The sequence below is a fragment of the Notamacropus eugenii genome, chromosome 2 (assembly GCF_028372415.1).
Source record: "Notamacropus eugenii isolate mMacEug1 chromosome 2, mMacEug1.pri_v2, whole genome shotgun sequence".
Classification (NCBI taxonomy): domain Eukaryota; kingdom Metazoa; phylum Chordata; class Mammalia; order Diprotodontia; family Macropodidae; genus Notamacropus; species Notamacropus eugenii.
The window spans coordinates 205,823,123-205,841,919 of NC_092873.1; the positions used below are offsets into that span (position 1 = coordinate 205,823,123).

The 18,797-nt window shown below is 37.3% G+C and overlaps 1 protein-coding gene across 1 annotated transcript in view; it reads left to right on the plus strand.

Annotated features, from left to right (window-relative positions):
- CLVS2 (clavesin 2) overlaps window positions 1-18,797 on the plus strand; it is a 116,897-nt gene that overhangs the window by 25,634 nt on the left and 72,466 nt on the right. Inside the window, exon 2 of the mRNA XM_072643192.1 lies at window positions 12,390-12,564. Coding sequence (XP_072499293.1) covers window positions 12,390-12,564 — 175 coding nt within the window. The remainder of the gene's footprint in view (window positions 1-12,389; window positions 12,565-18,797) is intronic.

An 18,797-nucleotide genomic window follows, 5' to 3' on the forward strand; every position in this document is an offset into this window, starting at 1 on the left:
CCATTCTGTGTTTCCAGTCCTGACTTTTCTTCTGAATTCCAGATCTTGATTCCTGATCAGCCTCAGCATACTATATCTTCATTTGGCTACCCCATCTTGATAATCTAGCTCAATGGTGCTAAAACTGAGCTTTTTAACTTTTTCCATTAACCTGCTATTTCTTCTAGCTTAATTATTTCTGTTGCTAACAACACCATATACTCAGTCTTCCATACTTGAAACTCTGTGGTTATCTGACTCTTTTTCTCCCTCTGAACTCATCTATAGGTTTTCACAAATTCATGTTTATTCCACCTTCTTAATATCACTTTTATCTTCCTCTGTACTTCTACTTCCCCCACCTTAGTACAACCCCAAATTACCATTAACCTGAACTATTGTAATATCCTTCTAATGGATCATTCCTCTTCTATTCTCCCTGCCCTCCTTTCCATCCTTCTCACTGTGAGGTTGATCTATTTATGAGACAAAATTTGTAAAGCACTTAACACAGGGCTTGACACAAGTAGATACTTAATAAATACTTATTTTTTTCTTCTTTATGTATTGATATAATTATGACACTAGTCTGCTCAAAAATTTTCAGTAGTTTCTTCTCATTGCCTACTAAATAAAGTTCACATTTCTTTGCCTGACATTCAAGAGTCTCCACAATCTGCTACCATAGTCCCTCTCAAAGTTTGTTTTATCTCATTTGGCTTCCAAGTACTCTATGTTTCATCTAAATTGTAGGCCTCTTTGTTCACTGAACATGTCCTTTGTACCTCTGCTCATGCTGTTTCTTGTCTTTGGAAAATCTCCCTTCTCTTTGCCTCCTCAAATCCTACCCATCCTTTTAAAACATAACTTCAAAGAAACCTACATAACACTTTCCTGATTTCTTCCTGTCAGTAGATTTCATCACAAGCAGACGTGACATAACAGTTTGTTTTTACTCTTCTTTAATGTATTCATTACAGAATTTTTTTTACTATAAGTGTATGCCTTATTCTATTTAATCTATACTATCTGCTTCAGGAAGGTAGGGGCTTTCTTATTGAAACTTTATATTTCCCTCAGTACCTAGTTCAGGTCTCTCTCTCTCTCTCTCTCTCTCTCTCTCTCTCTCTCTCTCTCTCTCTCTCTATATATATATATATATATATATATATATACATGAATATGTATATATATATGTGTGTGTGTGTGTGTATATATAGTAAGTGCTTAATTAATGTCCATTGAATAAATGAATGTCATGGAATCTTAGAACTGGAAAGGGACTTAGAGACCATGTAGTGTGGTGTTCTTGCTTTACAAGTGAGTATCTTAAGTCTAACAGAGACTTAATGACTTTCCCAAACATAGATGGCTAGTTAGATAATTGTGGTCTTATGATCATAGATTTAGAGCTGGAAAGCACCTTAGAGGCAATTTAGTCTAATTTCTTCATTTTACAGATGAGGAAATTGAAGGTCAGAGTCACCCAGGTTGTAACTTTCAGAGGTGGTATTGGAACTCATGACTTAATAAAAGCAAGTCTGCCCTTCTGGTGTGGTGAAAGACCACTAGACTTAGAAACAGAAGGCCTGAACTTGAGTCTTGGACCCACCACTTTGTCATGGGAATCCTATTACCTTACCTCTCTAGGACTCAGTTTGCTCCTCTGTGGGACAAGTTGAATTAAATTCCAAATTTCTTTTAAACTCTAACATTCCATGATTCTAGGTTCCAGTAAAAGTATTTCCACGGTGATTTTTCCCCCATCCATCTTCTGTGGTGGGAAGAAATCCCTATTCTCACTCAGAAAGAGAAATTGTGGTCTTGTGACTTTCATAATGATGTGACAGTGAGGGCCTAATGACAGATTCTATGCTTATCATTTAAGAACCAGTCTAGCTAAATTCTGAGCCATCATCAGATTAGCAACAGAGTGACAGTTTTTCCTTCCTGTCACAGCAGGATGGTCTTAAAGACCATCTACTAGGTTATAAAAGGATTGTGATATGAATCAGTAAGGGAGAGTATTTATATTGAACAAATCATGGATCCTTGAAATAACGATGTCTAGTTATGTTAGTATGATAGAGACTAAATTCGTGAGGGAAGTTCCTGACTGGGAGGGGTAAAAAAACAAACAAAAAAATCCCTTCAAGGTACACAGATCAGTGCCTTCTTTGCAGCCTCAAGCTTCAGAGAATTGAGTGGGGCGCTGAGAAATTAGGTGACTTGTCCAGGCTCACAAGACCAGTATTTGCTAAGAGTGAGACTTGAACTCAGGTCTTCTTGTCTCTGAACCCAGGTCTTTTTCTACTACATACCATGCTGCCACGAATTTCAGAAATGGTAGAGTGATATTTGGGGGGCAATAGGAAATGAGAAATGCCTATGGTTTTCTGGATTGTCTACAGGATATCTAGGTAACTGTCAATATTATTGGAATCCTCAGTGGCTATTCAAGTAGTGAAGCGTGTCATCCCTGAAATGGCTAAAGCAACGTAGTCAGTCATGCACAACTGGAAATTCTAAAGGCAAATGTTTGTTTGAAAAGTATAAAAAGGGTTCCTGGGACTTGTTCCCTGAAATTATTTTCTTTTCCATTGCCTTTTACTCAGACAACTTGTATAATTCCTGAAAGTTATCAAGTACTTTACAACACTGATCATAATGGCAGACATGAACTACCACAGAGATCACTGTTTATTCTGTGAGCAAAATATTCCTGTGTTAATATCACTTCTATTTCTGCTTCCACTATTCCTTATCAAAGTGTTCTCCATCATGTTTTCCCACTCTACTCCCTAGATACTCTTCTTCCCTTCCCCCTCCTCTTCTCTCCCTCTTTCCCTCCCTCCCTTCCTCCCTCCCTCCCTCCCTCCCTCCCTCCCTCCCTTCCTTCCTTCCTTCCTTCCTTCCTTCCTTCCTTCCTTCCTTCCTTCCTTCCTTCCTTCCTTCCTTCCTTCCCTTCTTTCCTTTTTTCTTCCCTCCATTCCTTCCCTCCCCTCCTCTCTAGTCCCTCCCCTTTTCTCCCTGCTTTTGTCTTAGTTACATGACTGACATACGTTCTTGAAAGCTTCTCTTTCTCCTTTAGACCTTTACTACTTCCTCTAATCCTCCTTTTAGCCTTCTTCTGTTCCTCCTTCTCCTCAAGTCTATCTACTTTAGTACTCCTCCTCTACTCAGAAATCAGTCTTTTTTTCTTCCTTAAAAGGGTTGTTTTCTCAAATTTCCCTTCTTCAGAATTAATATCTGGACTTTTACAGTTTCCAAACTCTTCAGATCTTTTCCCCAATTCTCTTCCTTCTCTTTTTCTTTCTTCAGACAAGGCTTCATTTTCCTCACAACCTTCTTCCACCAAAACTAAAGTGAAAAAAATGATTTTCTTTTTTGGTTAGAGTTTAGCTTCTATAGTATACATTCAGAACCAGCCTTATTGTTTTCCTATTATTTGACATTTAATATTTTAAAAGTTAAAAGGGCAGCTGTATTTGTAGAGAGTTTTGACCTCCCATATAATTTAATGTCTCTGACATTCTAGATACTGCATTTAAATATATTTTCTTAATTGATGAATTTTTGGCTAATAATAACCTTTAAAACCTGCCATATGCTGCTTATACCCTTTCCCTAGAACCATTGTTATATTTTGTTACAGTATACATATAGGTATATATATGTGTATGTATACACATGTATATGTGTATATGTTTGTATGTGTGTATATATTAGCGTGATAGAGTAGAAAGAGGACTGATTTAGACATTTAGAGATCTTGACTGTGGTTCTAATTTGATCCTGATTAGCTGTCATTTTGGAGAAGTCACTTAACCTCGGAGTCTTAGTTTCCTCAAATATTAGCCTAATAATAGCTAGCTTTTTATATAGACTTGAAGGTTTGTGAAGTGTTTTCCAAGCAATTTCATTTTGTCCTTATGACAATCCTGTGAAGTAGGCACTGCTATTACCCACCCCTGCCAGGCCTAGAGGCCTGAGGGCTACCCGAGTCTTACCTTACCTGTCCCAGGTCTTCGGTTGGCCAAACTGGATAAACGTATGAGAGAAGAGACTTTCCGGAGTCGAACAAGGGTTAGGCTTTATTCAGGGTCCTGGTTACATGTGCAGGGGGAGCTCTTCCTTAGGAGGGAGAGAGAAATCTCCCAAGGAGGCAAAGATCTTACGGTAAGAGATTAGAAGTAGAAGTGTAAGTGGGGAGAGAGGGGGAGGGGAGAGCGAAGAGAGGAAAAACGGAGCCTTCTGTCCTGTCAGGGCTCCTCCGTGCTAAGAGCGCCTTCAGGCTTTCCTGACCCTAATTAAGCTCTCCGGCCGTGTAGTTTGCACCTGAATACCGTGCCTGTTAGATAACAATAGGTGTGCCCAGATCCGGGACAGTCTCGAGGGCGGGGATGCTCCTCCCATCACGTTTCTCACGGGAAGAGGCGGAAATACACGAGATAGCTCGGTCTCACTCCTCGATTCCCTGGTATTTCATGGGGGGCCTCATGAGAACTCTAAGATTTAGAAGTTCCCACCTTTACCCGCCCGAGACTGTCCACATGGAGTTGAGCTTCCATCCCCAACACACCCCCACTTTACAGATGAGAAAAACAGAGAATTTAAGTGACATACCCACAGTCAGTGTCTGAGGGTAGATTTGAACTCTTGTCTTCCTGACTCAGGTACAACATTCTACCTACTCTGTCACCTAATTACTGTTGCTTAGTACATGGTCTTAATGGTTTCTTCCAATTCTAAGATTCTAGGATTCTACAATTCTGTATTTTACTTGTTACACTCTGCTCCTTTGAATGTGTCAAAGTATGATGCCTTATTTGGATTTGTTATTTTAGTAATTGATAATTGACACTACTACTTACAAGGAATCAAAACGGAATCTAGAAAATAAACAGCAGATGTCTAAAATATATACCACTAAAAATATTTAGTTCCAAGAGATGGGTAGTCAGTAAAACAGAGGACAGGAGTTCCTACATTTATAAAATTGTTCTCATTCTTCATTGTATGTGAAATTAATTATAATTATTGACATATATAATGCTTTAAAGTTTATCAAGCACTATATATGTGTATATATACATATTATGTATATGAAAATCATATATGTATGTGTATGTATACATATATACTATATACATGCAAATTTCAGATACGTGAAATTTGATATACACACAATATATTCACATATGTAATTCCTATGTATATATTTTATATAGTATGAATGCATATATATTTCGTATGTATGTGTATACACACTAGGTGTATACAGCTAGGTGATACAGTGAATAGAGTACTGGGCCTGATGTCAGGAAAACTGATCTTCCTGAGTTCAAATCTGGCCTCAGACACTTATTAGCTGTGATCCTGGGCAAGTCACTTAACCCTGTTTTCCTCAGTTTCCTTATCTCTAAAATGAACTGGAGAAGGAAATGGGAAACCAAGAATACCCTAAAGGGGATCACAGAGAGTCGGACATTACTGAAAAATGACTAAATGAAAGCATACTACATGACATCATTCTGCCTTTTTAGTGTGTAGCACAGTTAGTTTGATGGGACCAAGCTTTACCAGACTTGATGAAGGCATGGAGTATGTTTGAGGAATTTGCAGAATTGTGGGAGTGGGTGGTTCTATTTCTTTGCCACTTAGTTTTTGTGGTCTGTCCCTTCCTTCCTTCTTTCCTTCCTTCCTTCCTTCCTTCCTTCCTTCCTTCCTTCCTTCCTTCCTTCCTTCCTTCCTTCCTTCCTTCCTTCCTCCCTCCCTCCCTTCCTTCCTTCCTTCCTTCCTTCCTTCCTTCCTTCCTTCCTTCCTTCCTTCCTTCCTTCCTTCCTTCCTCCCTTCCTCTCTCTGTATCTCTCTGTCCCTCTTCTCTGCCTCTCTCTGTCTCTCTGTCTCTGTCTCTGTCTGTCTCTGTCTCTCTGTCTCTCTGTCTCTCTCTCTGTCTCTCTGTCTCTGTCTCTGTCTCTGTCTCTCTCTCTCTCTCTCTCTCTCTCTCTCTCTCTCTCTCTCTCTCTCTCTCTCTCTCTCTCTCCTTCCAGTTCTCAGCAGCTGCCACTATGGCATTCACACAGGATATACTAAATACAAGATATTAAAGAGAGTTTTTAAAATAATTCACGCAACACTTAGATGTATGTCTCAGCAGCAGTAGACAAAAGCCTCTAGCCAAAACATTTGTAAGCTTCCTCCTTTTAATACTTTGTACCATTTTACTTTGAGAAAAAAGAGATGGTTACAAAATTCCTTACCTTTCAGTTTTTCTCTGTTGGAAAAAGGCTAAAGTAGAGATAAGGATGCAAAAGGCAAGAGTGGAGCAATGAAATTGACAGTATGATTTGGGAAAGTAGTCTGGTTTTGTATAAGAGATTTAAAAGGGGGGGAAGAGGGGGCAGTGAGGATGGGAATAATAAGATCACAGGCCATAGGGTCATGGAATTAGAATTGAAATAGAACTTAGAAGTTATGGAATAAAACTCCTTCATTGTACAGATGAGGAAACTGAGTCCTAGAGATATTAGGTGATTTGTCCAGCGTCACATAGTTCATCAGTATCTGAGGTGACAGTGGAACCCAGACCTTCATGAGTTGTAAGCCTAGTACCATATGTTAAAAAATAATTTTTAAAATATAAAGTCCTATATCCTTTTTTTCTTCAAAATTATACTTTTTACATTTGAAGTTGATAATATTTTGGTTGAGTATATCAGATACTCATATGGATCTGTAATCTCATTGATAGGACTGTTCCTTTTGGCAATACAGATCTATGTTGTAGCACATACAAATCCTACCCTCCTGTTGGATTCTTGCTCATGTCTTCCAATAAAGTAATTACAATGTGCTGTAATGAAGTTATTGTTATGTTTCTCAGTACTTTCTTCTAGCTCTGGTTCATTTTTCTATCAGCACAAACTTGTTTAAGTAATTCAAGATGTAGTTCTTTTAACTGTACACACTACAATTTTTCTTTCTCATTACCCCCTTTCATTTTAGACAGTCATTCAACCAGAATCTATAAGTTCTAGGTACAGTGCTAAGAAAGGAAAAATAAAATACTTCCTGACCTGAAGGAGGTCATAATTCTACTGAGGAGTGACAATCATGAAAATAAAACATATAGATAGCACAAAAAATGGAGAGCAGATGGAAAGTAATCTCAAAGGAGAAAGCAGGTGATGTAGATCAGAAAAGGCCTTCTGGCAAAGGTGGCTTTTGATCTGAGTCTTGAAGAAAGCCAGGGAAATTAAGAGGCAGAGATGAAGAGAGAGCAGCATGGGGGATAATCCATGCCAACATTCAGGAATGAGAGTTGGAATATCATACTCAAAGAGCAGTGCAAGGAGGTCAGTGTGGCTGTATTGTAGAATACATGGAAGGAGGTAAAGGAGAATTAGACTGGAAATGTAGAAAGAAATCAGGTTGTGAGGGACTTTAACTGTCCAATAGAGGTGCTTATATTTGATCCTGCAGGCAATAGGGAGCTATTGAATTTACTGAGTAGAAGGTGTATGTGGCAGTCAGATCTATGTTTTAGGAAAATCACTTTGGCAGTGGAATGGGGGATGGATTTGAGTAGAGAGAGACATGAGGCAAGGACACTCATGAGAAGAAGAATGGTGATGGGGGCTTGAAATAGGGTGCAGATTCTGTGAATGAAGAGCAGGGAACATACAGAGGGGATGTGAAGTTAGAAATGATAGCATTTCAGAACAGATTGGATATGTGGGTAAGAGTCAGATATTTTTTATTTTAAAATTTATTTTGCTTTTTAGTTTATGGAATAAAACAAGCATTTCCATAACAAAGTATAATAATAAAAAAAAGTGAGTGCACATGAAATCTATTACGTAGAATTTGCTATTCTTTTAAAATACAAAAGAAAATTATGTAAATTTTTTCTTTTTTTCTTTCTTTCTAATGTCCCACTCCCACTCTATAAATGGCTACCATTAAAAACAAATATACATATATCTGAAATGTATGTATATATATATGTATGTATGTATGTAAAATATTGAGAATGAAAAGAAGGTTGCTAATGGCTGTGCCTGGAAAGATGGCAGGATCCCCAACATCAGAAATAAAATTTGGAAAAGAGGAGAATTTTTGAAGAAAGATAATGGATTCTTTTTTTGACTAGGTCAAGTTAATCTTTGCTCTAACGAGAGCAGTCTGACTTTTTACGGATGACTGATTCTGGAGTGACTTTTATGTCAATAATGGGCCATTTCCTATCTATTAAAAATAATTAAATTCTTTGCGATGGTATTCTTCACGTCTACTACCTTTCATCTTTTTTTTTCTTAAAATAAATATTCATGGATTCTGTATTACTGATCCATTTCACTTATTTCAACTTTTGTATTAACGTGGCAGTGTGGATTAGTCAATGGAGCACCGGGCTTAGAATGAGCAGGACCCAGGGTACAGTCCTGCCTTTAAGACACTTACTATTTGTGGCAATCCAGGAAAGTCCTTTAACCTTTCTTTGCCTTAGTTTTCACATATGTAAAATGAGGGAAGTGCACTCAATGCCCTCCTAAGTTGCTTCCAATTTTAAATATATGATGTCAAAAGTTACCAAATATGAGAGGGATTGTGATTGGACCTGTGACTTCCTTGATATTTATGGACTTAAGGATAAAAGAAAACCTTTCCACCAACCCATGGTAGAATTGCCTAAAACACTGAGAGGTTAAAGGACTTTGCCTAAGGTCACATGACCAGAGGTAGGTCTTCCTGGCTCTAAGGCCAGTCTTGGTCATTATACCACTCTTGACTCTAAGCAGAGAACAGGCGTATTTAATTTGGAGAGTTTTATTGGTTTTTTGGGGGCAACTAGATGACACAGTGGATAGAGTGCTGTGCCTGAAATCAGGAAAACTCATCTTCTTGAGCTCAAATCTGGCTTCAGACACTTACTAGCTGTGCCACCCTGGGCAAGTCACTTAATCCTTTTTGCCTCAATCTCCTCATCTGTAAAGTGAACTGGAAATGACAAACCATTCCAGTATCTTTGCCAAGAAAACTCTGAATGGAGTCATGAAGAGTTGGACATAACTAAAAACTGACTAGTTACAACACTGAGTTCTTTGTAGAATTTATGTATCTCTACGTACTTTACAATAGATTTTTAAAAATAAATTGATATTTTTTTGCTCACAGGCTTCTTCAAAAACTTATCATGGAAACTGGGATCTGAGATGAGTAAATGCCCCATAAAAAAGGAAATTTCTTTTTGCTTTGGATAGTGCAGGGTAAAACCAACTCCATAAACTCCGTTATTTGCTTTTTCAAGGAGAATCTGACATTCATCTTTTCGATAACATGTTCCTTCTTTTTTCTGAGAATGTTTAGTTGGTACAATTTAGGTCTTCTGTTGATAGCAACAGCAATGGGTTTGCAAAACTATTCACATATGTAATCTTATTTGATAAGTGAGTCTATTATTCAGTGGTTGTGGATTTCACAGAGTACCTGTGTGTGTGTGTGTGTGTGTGTGTGTGTGTGTGTGTAAATGCACATTTGTTTTTCAGTAGAGTCCAACTCTTACTGACCACATTTGGGGTTTTCTGGGCAAAGATACTGGAGTGATTTTCATTTCCTTCTCCAGCTCATTTTACAGATGAGGAAACTGAGACACATGGCTAAGTGACTTGCCCAAGGTCACACAGGTAGTAAGTGTCTGAGGTTAGATTTGAGCTCAGTTCTTCCTCATTCCAGGCTTGGAACTCTATCCATTGCACCACCTAACTGCCCCTACACACATAACTAAGTTAATGTTTATAGAAAGTATGAGATTTCTATTGCTCTTTGCCCTCATCTTCTCTACTCTACCACCATCACTACATTAATAAGGGGACTTCTGGGTATCAAGGGTCATTTTGGATTTGTCTTCATTACATGGTATGCCATATCCAATGGATTCATTACCCAGTAACCAGCTCACTAGCGATGACCCTCTTCATTTATAGCCAGTCTGGCCTTCAGAAATTACATCCAGTTGGTTGATAGGACCATACTCAAATATCTTCTCCTGTAGTAGAACTTGACAGAACTTGCATTCCACCAGTACTCTTGGAGAACCTATGATAAGGCAGGCATCAGTGCAGGAAGTTATAGAGGCACAAAACACCCAATAGAAACCATCTAAACCTCTATTTACAGTAACTTTTCGATAAATCAAAACTCCAAAACATGACATATTTTGTATAAATGAAGTTCATTTCTTCTACTTTCCTTCTTGATCCATTCATTTAAGGGCAACTATCTTTTACCTGATTTTCAGAAGTTGTTTTGTTTTATTATTTTTTAGTTTTGCTTTAATTTTTTTTAGCTCAGAAATTCAGGAAAGGAATAATGGACATGACAATTATAATGTAATAAAAATAGTTGACATTTACATCACACTTTAAAGTTCGCAAAGTGTGTGTGTGTGTGTGTGTGTGTGTATGTGTGTGTGTGTGGTGTATAACTCATACATTATCTCATTCTGATACTCACAACAATCCCATGAGGTAGGTGCTATTATCATCCCAATTTTATAGATGAGGAAACTGAGATTGAGGTTTTAACCTCTCTGCCCTTAAATTAATGGGATCAAAAACTAATAGTTTACCCAACTCATTAAGTGTCGGAGGCAGCATTGGAACTCATCTTCCTGACTGAGCATTCAATATGGTTTCTGCTACACCACCTAGTTGTCTCTGGATATGGAATTATTTTGTGATATTTTGCTATTTTAAAAATTTTTTCTTTCTCATTTTATTTTTAAAATTTTATTCTTTTTAGAAAAACAATTCTTACATGTTCAGATCATTTATTAATATACCTCACAGTTTTATGTTATGTGACATAATTATAGTGTCTCTTTGCCCTATGATCAAGGTTAGAATGCACTGTTCTAATATTATTTAAGGATTCCTAGGGTAGTTTTACACTTCCTTGAGAAGAAAAACCAGTTCTTGCACCCTGTAGAAGTGATATATTCCATGATGCCTAATGTTATCTCCTGGATGTAAAATTTTTAGAAAGGTTATGTTAGAAGGGGGATAGTAGAAACCTTTTCAATATTACTATGAGGGGAATTCAAAATATAAACTGTAGCAAGCAAAATTAGGCTCATTTTCAAAGCCATTGTGGTAGTAGTATGAGCTGAGATAGGGTGGCTACTGTGACTGTTTAGGTGTGAACTTCTGTAAGGAAGGACAGGAATGAATAGCTGGTTTATCTTTTAATCTGCCTCTGCTAGTGCCTACTACAGTTCCTTGCACATAGCCTGCATTTCCAGAATTCTTGTTGATCATATGCTTACAAGAGGGCTTAGTTTATACTGTCTTTTTTGGTATGAAGGGAGAAATAGAACCCAACAACTGCCAAGAAATTATATAAGGTTTTCTTCTTAGATTTCAACATGCTCAAATATTAGAAGTAAACATAGTCTCTACAAATTAGAAGATAATTATATAAAAGGAGGTTGAATTTTTGTACTGAAAGTTCAAATAATTAGTCTTATCTCTATTTCCCCTCTCCCCTTTTCTTTTTTAATTTTTGAAGAGAAAGGAAAACAATGCAATTTAGGCAATAACTGCAACCATCAGTAAACATTACCTTTAACTACAGATGTTTCTGTGTGATATTCTTATGGTTTGTAGAGGGGTCCCTTTTCCTCTTCATGAAAAGATTCTGGAACATGGAGTCAGGAAACATTTTTTGTGAGAATGATGGGTTTCTTTTAGAAGTAACATTCTAAAGCAGATTTTAACAGTAAAATAAAAAACTACAGAGAAATCTGAGCAGCTAGGTGGTGGAGTGGATAGAGTTCTGGGTCTGAAGTCATCTTCCTGAGTTTCAGATATGGCTTCAGACACTGGCTGTGTGACTCTGGGCAAGTCACTTAACCCCACTTGCCTCAATTCATTGTCTGTAAAGTGAGCTGGAGAAAGAAAAGGCAAGCCACTTCACTAGTTTTGCCAAGAAAACACCAAAGGAGGTCATGAAGAGTTGAAAATGACTAGGAAATGACTGAACAACAACAGAGAGGAGTAGATAAAGACCCAATGATTTGCACCATATAGGTAGCTTATTCTACAGTTGTAACTAGATTGTGTGGTGTTCAAACCTAGTACTTCACAGATAATTCATATTTTGCAAAGAAAATTTTATCAATGTAGCCAATTCCAGCTTGTCATTTTTTTTGGTCATGAAATGTGGAAATGTAGTATTTCCCTTGAGAATCTATGCACCAGACATATTTTAGTGACTTTTTAAAAAGCAAAGCCTTACAAATTTGATGAGGCATTTAAAAGAAACATTTCAAGGTATGCTGTCCACTTTCTGAGGCTTCTGTTGTAACAGCGCTCTGATTTAATCAGTACTCTTTCTGCTGCCCATAGGTACACCTTAGTGGACATTTTGCGTGCCATACTTCTTTCTCTGGAAGCCATGATCGAAGACCCAGAACTACAAGTGAATGGATTCGTTCTGATCATAGACTGGAGTAATTTCACCTTCAAACAGGCCTCTAAACTCACACCAAGCATGCTGAGATTAGCAATAGAGGGCCTCCAGGTAACGATTGACGAAACACACACTCCCCAATACTCCCATCTCACAGAATTTTGCCTAACATCTGCAGTCAAACCTAAGGAGGAAGTACAATGTTCTCATCTAATCCTACAGCTAGATTCTCAGTCTGTGTAACTCAATAATATAATTCCCCTTGGAAGTCTTTGATAGACTCACAAGACTGAAAATATGGAGCTCAATTTGTCACTGAAATGCACTTACCTTCATGGAAAGGAAGTATGGGGGCACAAATAACATTTGGAGCTCCTGTGGCAAAGAATCTTAACATTTGGGCTGTATTTTTCCTTTTACTATGATAACACTTTATATTTGGTTCTACTTGCATAGCATCAATGCAGAACTCACCAGATGACATGAACTAGGTCATCAAACATGAATTGCTGAGACTGCTAAATCATGGAATGTCTCAAGATGAATTCTTTTGTAATTCTCACATACTAATTAACATACCCATGAACATCTTCCTCAGATAAAAAGGTGTTAATGCAATCATATTTTCAGTCCAGATATTACTTAAAGTATTGGTTCTCTACTGGTCTAAAGTATTTTTGCATGGAATCTTGACATTTCTCTGCCTAACTTGATGTTTGTAAGGTACTATCAGTTGTGTAGTACATCCATCCCAAATGGATGATTTTATAAAAGTGAGATAACTTTGTCTTTATGGTTCTCAAGCAATTTGTCAAGTCACTTTTGCTTGTGTGGAGAAAGTCTTCTTCAATGTTTATGTAGGAATGTTTGCTTACCTAGGAGTAAGATCAGTTTTGTCTGATTGGGATATCATAAAAAATAGTAAAAAATATTTATTGGTTAATATCCAAAAAATGTTTTTAAATATCAGGCCTTTTCATTTTATAATGTCTCCTTGCTTTTTTTTTTTTTAAAAAGTTGTTCCTTCTTAGCATGAATTTTTTTAAGTTGAGAGGATCAATTCTTTTGAAAATTTGTAAAGCATTGTGAATATGTAGAGTGCTTTATAAATATTTAATATAAAAGCAAAGTTTTAGTCATGAAAGTGATTTTTAACAATGGCATTCTGCATTTATTCTCTGTATTTAACAACTTAAATTTATGCATTTGAAAGCTGTTCAGCTTTTTAATATATGCCACTGCAGAAGCCAGTTTTTTTTTAAACTAGCACACCTTTGTGACACACTGACATGCCAAAATATGTTAAGCTTTTTTCTCCCTTTTATATAAACCGAGAAGAATTCAGATCACTGCTCCACGGCAAACAGAGCCTATGTCTATAGGATATTAAATGGATGTTTAGAGACCTCTGAGAGAGATCAGCTCTGACTGTGGAGTATCTCCTTTGAAAAAAATTTACTCTTTGGTTAGATGTCCTGGAATTCGTCAAATAAATTGATTCTTTTTGCTCTTGAGGGGATTTTTCCAGATTCAATTCTACTTATTGGTTTCTGGTGAGTCAAGCTTATAATTTGCCTTAGCACCCTTTTTAATTCTGAGGAGACAGACAATGGAGTGAAAACTGAGAGAAGGTAGCACTTTCATTAGACACTTATCCTTAAATCTGCCCTAATGCTAGCAAGATGAAAATCCCCTTCAGTCATCAAAACAAATTGTCTTCATCTTGTGGAGTTATACGTGATTCATTATGGAATTACACAGGATGACAGATGACCTGTTATTATTGTTATAACTCAGTTTGATTACCTGTCCTTTACATCAGAAAGGGTACTAACGATATGTCCTTAGTTGCATATAAGAAAACTTGATTTTTTTTGTTAGCTTTTTTTCCCCTTGCAAACTTATAACCTCTTTTAAGGCGAGATCTAGCCAGTAGGTTCTGGCTGCTTGTATGATCTCTCACAGAGATGCCACCATATGGTATTTCACAGGTGAAAGGAAATTGTCACAAGACAGCCAAGCAACAACTGTGATATGATTGAAAGACTGCCAGTTGGGCAAGGCCACAGCCATGGTAGTAGCTCATTGGACGGTTGAGTGTGGTACATGACAGGAATAGCCTTAGTGTTTAGAAGCCATGCTTATGCTGTCATAGAGGAAATTATTCAGCACCCATCCAGAGACTTACACAGACTCTCAGAACTTGTACTTTGGGAATGATGTCGCTATATGACTGCATCAGCTCTACAGGGCATGGAAGTAGTCTGAGTGAGAGTACACCTAGCTAGCCACAGTGTGATTTACTTTGATGTCTCCCACATTCCAATTCAGTCCTTCTCTAGTTTAAAGTTTGTTTGCTTAAATGCAGCTTAACTTTGGGAGAGTGAGGAATTGATTCTCATGATAGGCAATTGAGGTGTTGCCCAAATGACCTTAGCTACTAGTAGGTAGATAGTTCTGTAGAGCTAAGGAGTAAAGTTAAGTCAGGTCCCTCCTGGTAATAAATAAAATGCGAAACAAATTACCTGTCCTACACATTTCTTCCAGGGCTGCCTCTTCTCTTTAGTCTTCATTACCAGGATCTTAGAGAATAAAAGGCTCTTAGAGATTAACTATTTCAGCCACACTTATTTTTATATAACCCTGAAAAATATATTTCCCATTAGCTCCTACTGCTTCAAGGATTAACATAGATGTGAGCAGTGATCTTTCCCTTGTCCTTACCCTACCTGCCCTCACCTCTAAGCCTATACCTCTAAGAATTATGCAGGATAGCTTACTCACCCATGGGAAAACACACTGTTCCACAGTAGACCAGGAGTACTTAGCTGTTTGGTAAGAGCAGAACTCCTTTTTGGTCTAATTGATAGACACTTACTTCTCTTTCTAAGTTGCTGATGCTATTTGGTACAACACAGAGATCTATTAGAACTTGGGAGACAGCATGCATAGTATAGGACGAAGACCATAATTTCAAAAGTTATACTTAACCTAGCATAAGTCCCTTAACCTCCCTTGCCCCTAGTTTCTTCATTGGGAAAATGAAAGGTGAGAAATCACCTCTGAGGTTCCTTTCATCTCTAAATCTCTAAACCTATGCTTAGATTGAATATTTGATTGCTCCACCTCCCCATTTGGTCATCTCCCTTGGTCAGGCAGTGGGCACCTGGTGACATCTGTGCTTTTGAAAGCAAATACAGCCATGCTAATCACATTATCATTATACATTGGAATTGGATGCAAACCAACAACATATATGATTCAATTTGGCTTTTAACTCCCAATTGACTCTATCCTAGTGATCATAAGATTTTCTATATTGTTAATGGGTGCTCTTTTTGGTCAGTATGTAAGGTTATAAATTCTGCAGATTATAGCTATTTTGTCAGTGACCAACAGAGGCTGTTTGACATTTTCCCTCATTCACCTACTGGGTTAATAAGTCATGTATCATCCATTTAGCTCTTTTTACCTCCTGACACTCTCAGGTCATCTTGCAGACCATCTCTGTCTCTTTATTACTCATCTTTATATTCTCCTGGTCTTGGCTTGCTCTCCTTAGTATCACTAGAAATTTTTATCCTTTTCCTTTCTCTCCTCCCTCAACTTCCCTCTCCACCTCAATGTACATTGACAGGGAACTAAACCTGGGTCAATTTCTTCGAAGCCAATTAAGTTCACCAATATACCACACCATGTCCATAGGATATTCTAACAAAATGCTGAAAGAACTGTCATTCTAATGGAAATTGAAAGAAGGGGACATCATAGGGCATGAAAATGTTCCAGTGTGACATATCTATATCTATATAGATGTATGATTTACTATTCTGCTGAGTCTCCCTCGTTTCAGCTCCTTTCTCAGAACTAGCCATTCCTTGACATTTGATTTATTGTCTGTAATATGCTACATTTTCTTTAAACATGCCACAGATGGAAATGTACTCATAGACACACAACATCATTTTAAAGGTACAAAACCATATGGTGAAATCTCAGAAGAAAAGTGTATGATTTCAGTTTGCTTACCATCTACAAATTTCTACAAGTGTTAGGGTTTAGTGGATAGAGTCCTGGATGTGGGGTCGGGACATTCTAGGTTCTTCTACTCCTGCCTCTGATTTTATTTGCTGTATCATCCTGGTCAAGTCAATCTCTTTGTGCCTCAACTTCCTTTTTTTTGTAAAATAGGCATAATAATGGACATGGTTGTTGTGACAATCAAATGAAATAATAACTCTAAAGCGTTTTATGTTATTAGACAGGGATTTACTAAAATGTTCACAAGTTAGCTCCAGAATCATAATTTATTATCACCAGTCAAACATATGCTGTGACTATTGGGTGACATTTGTATTTTTTTGGGAAAAGGCTCGATTATTAAGGGAATTGCATCAAAAAATTGAAACAGTATTCAAGAAGGACTTGGTTGTTGTCCTTCCTTCTTGAAGAGGACCAAAATGACATCACTATGCTAACGTCAATTTCAGTGTGTCTGACTGTGGCTGATCAGACCAATGCAAGCTCAGAATGCTCTACCACAGGTCAGGCACAAATAGTCCATGTAGACATTTGGGGTGGATACTCTAAATTTGCACATCCTGTGTTTCCTTTGAGCTGTTTCAATTCTGCTTCATTCGTAGAGCACATCACCTTCTGTGATGTGGGCACGCCATGCTGAACAGTCCTGTGCCAGTGTCTTCCATGTCACATATTCAATTCCAAAGTTTTTGAGAGAGACCTTGAGAGTGTCCTTGGACATGACTGAAACAACTGAGCAACAATAAAAAATATGTGTATGAATAGGCATGTATACATATGCATATATGTACATATATGTACACATGTATCCAGGAAATATTAGATCAGTCAAGTCTCTATCTCTCTCTTTGTCTCTCTCTCTGTCTGTCTGTCTCTCTCTCACTACATGCACACACACACACACACACACACACACACACACACACACACACACACAACAAAGATGATAGAGTGCATTCCAGGTGGGGCATCTCTCACAATGACACTTTATCTTAAACATATCCATTTACTTAACAAGAAGTCAAAAGAAATGATAATATTGATACTAATATATTAAATAAATGTATATATACATGTGTCTGTGCATGTATACACAAGACAAACACATGCATATACATATACCTATTTATGTGTATATGTATACATGTATATATATATATGGAGGTGTGAAAACACATATGCATGCATGTGTGTATGTGTATATGTATATGATTTAATATATTCATAGCAATATTGTTATTTCTTTTGACTTCTTATTAAGTACATGTTTACGTTTAAAAAAGTACTGTGAAAGGTGTCCCCTGGAATGTACTCTCTCGTCTTTGCCCCTAAGAGTCCTCGTCTTTTTTTGGTGTTCATTGCAGGTATAGTTTCCTTCACAAAGCATTCCCTCATCCATCTATTTTTAGGTCTTTCTTTGTCCTTAATTTCCTTCATACTATAATTATTCCTGTACAAATTATATCTCCTCAACAGAATGTAAGCTTCTTGAAGATGGCTATTTAATTCTTCTTCTTTATTCCCCTAGAATCTAGGACACTGCCTTGTACATAGTAGGTACTTAATAAGTGTTTATTAAATTGAATTAAATGAAATAGGGGCCTCTTAGGTGCTGCTTTTGATGCTGTGAGTCACGTTTGTTTCCTGCAGGAATTTGGATAGTGCCAAATCTAATGTTCACAGTCACTGACTCACCATGAAACATTCTTCAGAGAACCAAATTCATCATGCTTACTGTTGTCACTGTCATTGCCCCTTGGGTGACATCAGGTCCAGGGCCTTTAAAATGCTTGTTACTTAATTTATGAGGATGTTTCCTTCACTGATGCAGTGAGATCTCAGATTGCAATCTTTCCATGGCCTTAAATTTATAGTTTAATGAATTGCTATGGACTATCTACAGTACATGCATATATATATATGTGTACTTGTATAAAAGCATATATATGTATACATACACATATGTGAACATATGTATGTATACACACACATTATTTTGTCTTATATGTCAATGGGGCAGTCTTTTATTAATTTTGTTATTTAGAAACTTGGGCTCAGATCTGTACTCTGACCAAGGCAAAAATCTGTTGGATAGGAGGCCACCTTCTTAACTTCTTTGAATCTCTCTTTCCTCGCTGTAAAATGGGGGAAAAGATAATATTTCACAATGTTGTTAGGAGGATTCAAAAAACTATGTATGTAAAATACTTTGTAAACATCATATTACATATCAGGTATTAACCTTATTTCCCATTGGAGTGTTGACAGAGCCATATTCTTTCCAAAGGGCTACTTCCTTTAAT